The 9,224-nt window shown below is 36.0% G+C and overlaps 1 protein-coding gene across 1 annotated transcript in view; it reads left to right on the top strand.

The window, feature by feature from the left end:
• Positions 1-314: 314 nt before the first annotated feature.
• The window catches only part of SLC6A11 (solute carrier family 6 member 11), a 106,695-nt gene continuing 97,785 nt past the window's right edge, over positions 315-9,224 (top strand). The window contains exons 1-4 of the mRNA XM_013945272.2: positions 315-534; positions 4,348-4,482; positions 4,669-4,809; positions 5,992-6,082. Coding sequence (XP_013800726.1) covers positions 315-534; positions 4,348-4,482; positions 4,669-4,809; positions 5,992-6,082 — 587 coding nt within the window. The remainder of the gene's footprint in view (positions 535-4,347; positions 4,483-4,668; positions 4,810-5,991; positions 6,083-9,224) is intronic.

Below are 9,224 nucleotides of genomic sequence, written 5' to 3'. Positions count from 1 at the left end.
TGAAAGGTTTCCACTATCTGAGTCTTAAGGCAATGTCCTACTAGCAAGTTCTATCTCTCAACTCAGAACCCTTCTTCTTCCCTCATGCGCAAGCTTATTCGTTTTTTTCCTTTTTCTTCTTTTTTTCCTTCTTTAGAACTTGTCTAGCCTTACAAAATTGCCTTCTTCACTTTCACCTGCAACTGTGTGTAGGTAATAAGTATTTTGAAGCCAAAGATACCCTGAGGGACTTCCTAGCGGTTGAAGGTTATAACTAAAAAGTGACTTAAAATATCTGTATGCTTTTCTTTTGTTCTCCTTCAGGCTAAATAGTCATGACAGCTGAAAAGACTATTCCCATAATTAATGGCAAGCCAGAAGATGTTTTGGACCCAGAAGCCTCCAGTACCAACCTCGTCCACAGAAATGATAAGAAAGTTCATGAAAGAGGTCACTGGAACAATAAGGTTGAATTTGTGCTTTCTGTGGCAGGGGAGATTATTGGGCTGGGAAACGTATGGAGATTCCCGTATCTTTGCTACAAGAATGGAGGAGGTAAGATGTCATCATATAAATATTTAAAGTTCACCATAAACGCTTGGTAAATAAACAGTTAAAAATGCTTTGCGATGATTTCTTGCACTAGTTACAAAAGATAAGTGTTCAGGATTTCAGTGTGTGTAGATGGGGAAACATTAAGCATCTGAGAAGTAAGAAAAAATGTGGTGTTCCTCTTCCTCTCTCTTCCCCAAATGTTGCGTGGTTTTCTTTCACAAGTTTTGTGCATTTGTGAATTTATATTTTTTTACTGTAAAATTTTTAATGTAGAAGAAACCAGTGTTCTGTTAAAATAGACCACAGTATGTTTTCTTCTGTATTCGAATGCAGACCCGTGCATACTTAAGTTTTGTCTGGCATGGAAAAGAAAGTAGCAATTTATTTTCCAAAACAACATACTTTGGAGAGGATGAATAGTATTTCTGATAATGCTACAAAGATTACTATTTACATTTTCATATGAAAATGCCTTTAATTCAATTGTACCTTGCTTAGCCTTTACTCCCCAAATCACTACTCTAGGATAGGGGAAGATGTCAAGCTCACTGTTACTCAAAGAGTAGTACTCATGTAGCAATGAGGAAAAAAAACTACTTTAGAAATGCTGTGAACTGGATTCAACACTCTTCCACTTAAGGCCTGACTCAGTGTTAGTGTAAATATATGTGTTCAGTGGCTGATATGCAAAGATACGTTTTTTAACAGGTTGGTTTGCCAACAGTGCAGTGCCAAATTTCTTTCCCTTGTTCCTCCAAAACTAGGCATGGTTTTCTGAACCCAGGGATGGTTTTGGCCTATTTTGTCTGCTGTTTCTAAAGACTGATGCACAGTAGGTGCGTTTCTGGTTTGCATCTCCTTTCTTTATATTTCAGTACTTTGGCAAAACCAGGTTGACAAGAATTCACCCTTTCCTAGAATGATGCTGCCTAGTAATATTTTAGTATGTAAATGTTAATATGCTGGATACAATATGCAGAACAATTTTTCCTTGTTTGGGAAGGGAGAATATGCGGAATAATTTTTCAGTGTGTAATGAAGATTTTCTTGCTCATACAGTAGCCTTCATATGCTCACTTGTAGTTGTGTGTATGTGCTAGCTTGTTAAAATGTGATACTATCATTTTTAAATGTATAGCATTAAGTAGGAAAAAACAGTCATGTTTGGGTGACTTGCTGAAAATGCATTTAATTAAATATCATATTTAATCATCAGTGCGTTCTTTTAGAATAGAATTAACGTGTGTTTTAATTGGTATGTCCTGGCACCATAGAAAATTTGCCATTGACTTCAGCTTCAGTGGGATCTTGGTCTATGACCTTCTGCCATCAGCTCCATTTTTGTTACTCTCTGGAATGCCCTGCTGGAGTTAGACCAGAGTTGGGTTTGTTTGATTCATCAGATGTGAACAGTGAAAACATTCTAGTGTGTAGTAAGTGAAGTCCAATGTTGAGATATATGAGGTAGTTGTGAAATAATTTGCTCAGGTACAGAAGCAATCCCAAAACAGTAGAATGGAACTTCCAAAGTTTGAGCTATCTCTGATACATACTCCAGGTCATAATATGTAATGTAGACATAAGCTTCTATAATTTTAGTTTGTTCTTACTGGTATTTGATAATCTATTTACAAAAATATAACTCCTTTAAACATTTTGAATTAGGTATTTGTTGGTATCTGATCTGTCTGCAAGCTGAAAAGCTTGATCTCCTCTCATTTTCATGATGTATATTAATTGTATATCAGTGGTGGAAAAATAGTCAAAGCCAATACTTTCAAGCTGAACAGGTTGTCATGGACTAGGGTTGTGCATATGAGTGGGCCAAGCTAGATTTTCTATTGGCCAGCAGTTCTCACATCACAGCCTATAAAGATTTTGTTTAAGCCATTTACACAGTGAATCATATGGAGAAACCGTGTTTTAGATGTATGGATTCCCTTCTCTGTGAAATACGTATGTATTGCTCAAGATGCAGCTGAGATTCAACTATAGGCAGATTGCCTGGATGAGGGAAGAGATTACTCATGAAGAGATGTCTTTTGATATGCAGGGTCTGAAGAAAGAAACTGCAAATCCCGGGGATGCTGTGTAGAATTTTTCAAAGCAGGTGTACTTAGTTGTGTCTCTTTCCTAGGTCAAAATGATTAAAGCATAACAACTGTTGCAGTTTTCGTTCCTTTTTTTAATGATCATGGATAGGATCCATGTTTACCTCGTAGTTGTAGAAATTATCCTGAAACATTTGGAAATGTTTTGCTCATAGCTAAGATTCTGATAGAGTACAGAGGCAGCTGTTAATGTGCTGTTCAGTAACGTTCAAAGTAATTTTCAGGACTCTTGTTGAAGGGGATATGCTGCTATCATTAACACTTTAAAGAATGGATTGCTCTTTAGAACATCGCTGCTGTATGCAGCAATGGACAGTGTTGTAAAATACGTCTTCCAGAAAAACTATATCTGTCAAAACTTGTGATTTTAGCACATATTGTGTTGATTTGAAATTGAATGAATGGCAGGATAATTATATCATTTAGTGGCAGCATTAAATGAAGTTCATTAATTCTGGGATTATACGTTCAGGAGCAAGTAGGTTGAGGCCTGGATACATATTACGTATGTTGTACTAACCTGTACTGTCATAATCTAATTAGAAAATTAATGCTTTGTTGTTTTCATACAACTCTGTATTCTGTGTAGTACTTTCCTGTGCTAGTCTGCCTGGTTAAACTGGTGGAACTTTATTTATTGGTGTAAGTAAAAAAAGCAGAATCAGTTATTTTTTACTTTCTTCTTAGTATTTATTTCCTTCTTTCCTTGTTTCAGTCAAAACCTATAGAGTTACTTGCTTTACACCTCATCCTTTGACTCATCAGGGAAGCTGAGTACCCAGGGAATGAGGAAAAAAGTTCTTCTTTTGGCTTTAAATATTCACTGATTCTCTTTGTGGTGGAAAGTCTATATCTCATTCCTTGTTACTTAGGTTCAGTTCTCAACAGAATAAGTAAAAACTGTATTACTAGCGGTTTTGTACCTCCACTAGCAAGTGACATTCTGCCTAGCCTGTGTGTGTTCTGTCACTTCTTTGCTTCTGCATACTTCACAGCCATGTTCTGTAAGTGCCATATGTAATAACATAATTAATCATGAAATAATGCAATACTTCTGCTATATATAAATTGATAAGAGAAAAATATTTTGTACAATACAACTCTTCACTGAATTGTGCTACTCATCTATGTTGTAACTGACTGTCAGCATCTAATAAAAACGTTGGATGCTTTATCTTCCTACATTTTCTCTGTATTATCTCCAGCTGATAAGGCCAAGCCCTGTTCTTCTTGTAAGTAGTTCAGTAGTTTATTTCATCGTTCACTTTTCATGATCTTTATCATCAGGCTTATCCAAATAACATACACACTATTTGTTGGATTTTATTTCCATAACACTTCTTCATTTGTGCTTTCCTGAGAAGATCAAAGAAGAGAAGATTAGATAGACTGACTTGATGATAATCAGAGCAGAATTGTGTGGCTGAACAAGAATGTAGTCTTCCCTGTGTTTGGGAGAAACATGAGCAGAATTTAATCTATTGTGAGGAACTTTGGATTTGATTTTTTTAATCCCCTGATACTGGCATAAAAGTTAACTTTCAACATTTAGAGACAGGAATAAGTGTTTTCTGCACTTTCAACACATCATCTGTGAGTTGGCTGACAGGTGATCCTTCCTTTATTAAGAAAATGAATTTTCACTAAGCAGTCGAAGAACTTTATTTGTTATAACCAATACCCCCTCAATGTTTGCTTGTAGGTGCTTTCCTCATCCCATATGTGGTTTTCTTTATTTGCTGTGGAATACCAGTATTTTTCCTGGAAACGGCCTTGGGACAGTTTACTAGTGAAGGTGGTATTACATGCTGGAGGAAAGTTTGCCCTCTATTTGAAGGTAACAAAGAATTCTCTGTTCTACTGCAAAAGAAGGCATTAAAACTAAAGTAAAAGATACCATATCAAAATTGAAGTTAAGATATAAAGTAGTGAGCATTTGCTTTTTTAAATGACCTGAAAAGTAAAAGGTTTCTGTGTGTGTCTCTCTCCCTCTCTCCTTTTTTTTTTTTTTCCCCCCCTCCAGGCATTGGATATGCTACCCAAGTTATAGAGGCACATTTAAATGTATATTACATCATCATTTTAGCATGGGCTATCTTCTATCTGTTTAACTGCTTTACTACAGAGCTTCCTTGGGCTACCTGTGGGCATGAATGGAATACAGGTATGACCTCAGTAGAGATTATTACTATACTAAGTAATTGATTCCCATATCTTTGCTACAAGAATGGAGGAGGTAAGATAGCATCATATATAGATTTAAATGGCAGGTTACAATCTTGCTTTTTCACTCCAAGTGAAATCAGTAGGAGTTTAGATGGAGAGGAAAATATTAAAATAGGAACTTTGGATTTGATCTTTTTAATGCCAGATGTTGAGGTAGTGGATTGTATTTTTACTAACGTACATTAGGCTACTACTGAAAACTTGGCCACATAGTCCTTACTGCATGCAAAATAGCCCCTTACATGAAAGATGAGGTATGTATTCATAGGGCTTTGCAGTATAGGGCTCTGCATCTATCTTCTCATCAATGATTTTATTCATAATACTGTACTTATTCTATTGCTCTTGAAGATCACAAAGCCCTATGGGGAGGAATACATACTAATGCCCTTCATTTCCATGTTCCTGATGTTTTTGCCTTTTTTCCTGTCCGATTTCAAGTCATGTACCAATTATACTGTCTTTTATGGCTTCTGTTAACTGGCCATGATGTTCCTTGAGTACGTCTAAAACTCTGTCTGAAGTCTGTTGCAGTTTAGGTTATGTCAAGGAACTAGCCTTGGGCCCACTAGATGTGGAAGGCTTCAGTATCAATTTTGGCATCCCTTTAAAGAAGCATAGCCAATGTTGATCGTTGTTCAAATAGTAAGTGTCAACTCAACAATGCTGAGCTGCTGTGATCTCCTTTCTCTATATTAGAGATAATAAGCCAAAGAGTGGCTTTTTACTTGCCGTATTAAGGCAGTGGAAACTTGTTGCTGGCAGTGTTTCATGAGCTAATTGTTGTCATTGGGCATTGAACCATCAGTTGGAGAAGTAGTATGTTCTAATTCCCAAACAATCGGCTCAGTTTCTCAAAGCCATTGTAACTGCATGCGGAAGGTGTAGGAGAATGTAGCATACTGCATGAATATCTTTTTGGGATGGGTCTGTAATCTGGTGATCAAAATATGCTAAGTTATAGAATTAGTGGCTGTAGTATTTTAGGGTACTTAGAAATCCTTTTAATGACCAAAAGCAAATGTATTACAGAATTGGTGACTTTACAAGATGTACATACTACAAGAAGAAATGTACTTACATGTCATATAGCAAACTTCTCTTTGTTGTTCTTTTGTAGAAAACTGTGTGGAATTTCAAAAACTTAATATGAGCAACTGCAGTCAAGTCTCTTTACAAAATGCCACTTCTCCAGTCATGGAATTCTGGGAGTAAGTGCACCTAAACTTACCTTTGACCAGAGTATTGATTACCTTCCAATATTTTGATCATTTGCAGGTAATTAGACACCTTGCAACCCTATAGCACTTAGTGATGTGAGTTCAGTTGGAAATTCTGTTCTCATACAGCCAGGAAGGTCAGGATGAAAGTTTAACTCTTTTTAGAGGGTGCAAGGAAAGGAATTCTATATTCCGAAAGAGCATAGAACAAAGTGTGCCACTTGCCTGGGAGCTTGGCTCCTGCTGCTGGAGGGAAGAGTGTCGAACTCATACTAATGAAGAGGCAGAAGTGAAAGAAAGAGAATGATTTTAAGTATTTCTTGTTTCTTCAGAATGTTTTCCTCTCATAAGAATTGCATCTGCACATTTGTTTGAGCTGAATGATATTTTAGCCTCTGTATTTCATTATTTTTGAATGGGCTTGTAAGTATTAGTTATTCAGCTATAACAGTAACTAGAACATTAACATTGTGTCTCCTTGCTTTTCATTTCTAGCTAGAGTAGTAAAAGAGAATTATGTCTTGACAAAATATGGGCTGTTTTTGTGATGACAGATTTTTTTCTTACTATAAATATTTAATTGGTGCATGTGTAGCTTCATATTTGTTCCTTCCAAGGCACGGAGTATGTTAAGACAGTCACAGAAATGGAATATTACTTTTAATACTAAGTCACTTCACATTTCAAAATTGTGTTACAAAGTTCAGGTTTACTAAATACTCTTGAAAGCCTAATCTAATGTTATTTATCTACTGGCAGAGCTTTATTCTGAGGCCCTGTGTTCAGAGCTTTGTTCTATGTTCAGAAATGAATAACCACACTTTGAAAGGACTGTATGTTAAGACCATCCTCCAAGGGAGAACCCTAGATTGGCAGAATTTTCTTGAATGTTAGCATGTGCTATTGTTGCCTCTGTATCTCTTAGTCATGCTGCATCAGTTACCTTAGCCTTCACGGGTGGTAGTTACTGCTTCAGTAAATATTGCTGTTGTACAGCTTTTGCTTTTATTTTCCCTTACAAGGCATGAAATTGCATCACACTCTCAGGTTATAATTGTTATTTTATTTTCTGTTAAAATTTCAGTAATCCAAACACCTGACAACTTGCATCAAAATTTATCTACTCTACCCATTCCCCAGCTAGCATTTCGGAATAAACCAGATAAACTTACTCAGATGATGTCTCTTATTGCTATGGCTTCATCATTTTAACAAAAATATGTTGTGGTTCTTTGGGATAATTAAAACCAAGATTTTTGTGTAGTTACAATAAATGAACAAAGTATTCTCTCCGATACTAGCATTATTTTCCGACTATGTTTATTTGCTTATTCAGTAATCAAAAACTCAGCAATTGATGGTAACTCCTCGAGTTATCCAGGGAAGCAGGCAAGGTTCAGTTGATTTATAGAGAGGTCACAAACTAGGTTCATAAGCTGTATTTTGTATTCCTATGTTTCTTTTGGAGGGGGGAGTTCTCCCTGCTAGTGCTCATCTTTGGATTGTCTAAATCCTCATGCCAGTGCTGTCGTGACACAAATGCATTTTAAGCCTGTCCCTTCTCAGCACTCTCTAAAAATGAAGCTAAACAAGACACTATAGCTAAGAGTATAGCTAACCATTTTGGCTAAGAGTTAAGAATGTATTCTGAACCTAGAAGTGATAATCAGATTCAGCTTTTTCTCTAACTTGTATTACAGACTTGTGCGCACAAAGTGGAAAATACTCAAAAACTTTCATAAAAACAAATGAGAACATGAATAAAATATTATTTTAAAATAAATTTCTAAATGTCTCTGTTTTCCAGACATAATAAACATATACTTCCATTATGAATTCAGATCAACAGATCTGAAATAATCTCCATACTTTCCGGACATTACAGCATCTGTTAAGAAGCCACGCAGCCAGTAATCTTTTGTTATTTATCTGGAACTTTTTCCTTTTTTGTTGTTATTTGGACAAGCTGTTGATAGTACTAACAGTTTACTAGCCAAAATAGCTCAAAATGAACTGTTACCTACTTTCCTTGTCCAAGTAAAACTGATGTTGCATCGCTTTCCACCCTTGGAGGATGAATGCACTGTTGTCCTGCTGAGGAAGATGTTTGCTTTGTTAAAATTTAAGTAGGTGCAATGTTGCATGGTTTTAAAATTTAGAAGAGACATGACATAAATTAGTCTGAAAAAGGAACAATATACTTGTTAAAATATCAGGACTAGTTTTCTATTAAAATGATTACCTGAAATGAACAGAAGATTATAATGAGGTTATATGTCATATATATCTAACATATAACTGCACAGTACAGGTCTGTATGTATAATGTGCAATGCAAATCATGGAAAAAGTAGTTAGTAAGCAGGAAATCTATTACTAGACTAGTTGATTTGTACAGTAAGTTATCTTATGATTTGTAGAAAAGTGTTACCAGAAATGTAATTTCACTTAACCAGAAATCCTGTTCACACAGTGTTGTTTTACTGCTTTATAAATTCCAGTGTCAGGAACTAGAATTTTATTGAAAGATTCTTTTTGCAACGAATAGTAAGTTGATAAGGTAGGTTGCACAGCACAGAAACTGGTTGTTATTTGCAGAACTCAAACAGCTAGTGTGTGATAATCTTCAGTGCTACGATAACCAGTCACAGGACTGAATTTATTTGCATAATGACCAGGTCCCTTACAATTAATTAGCTTAATGCCTGTGAAAGGAAGGGGGAGGCAGTAGTTTTCTTCCGAACAGCCACAGCATTCAAAACTTCCCTTACATTTTGTTCTCTGCAATGTCTAAACTGTGATTGGAACTCCTCTAAGTCATGGCCACAATAAGGTGAATTTATTGTGGAAAGGGTCAATTGGGAAAGTAAGTTCTCTAGTCTGTTACCATCTACTCTTGAGATAATCTGTGAATGATAGTGGTAATTATTGTGAATAGTGATGCTATTTGCCTACTATAAGAGATCCGAACTCCTGTAAAACTGAATAGTGCAATTGTTAACTGTCAGGCTGATGTTAAATCTTTCCTTTGATCACCAGATCACCTTACTGCAGTCTCCTAGGATATTCAGAATATCTTAAGACTTGAGAGAGAGAGAGACTCCAAACCTTTGGAAACTTGGAGAGGACTCAGT

Source organism: Apteryx mantelli, chromosome 12 (genome assembly GCF_036417845.1).
Source record: "Apteryx mantelli isolate bAptMan1 chromosome 12, bAptMan1.hap1, whole genome shotgun sequence".
Taxonomy (NCBI): domain Eukaryota; kingdom Metazoa; phylum Chordata; class Aves; order Apterygiformes; family Apterygidae; genus Apteryx; species Apteryx mantelli.
The sequence above is the reverse complement of the archived record's forward strand: the minus strand, read 5'-3'. Positions and strand labels throughout refer to the sequence as shown.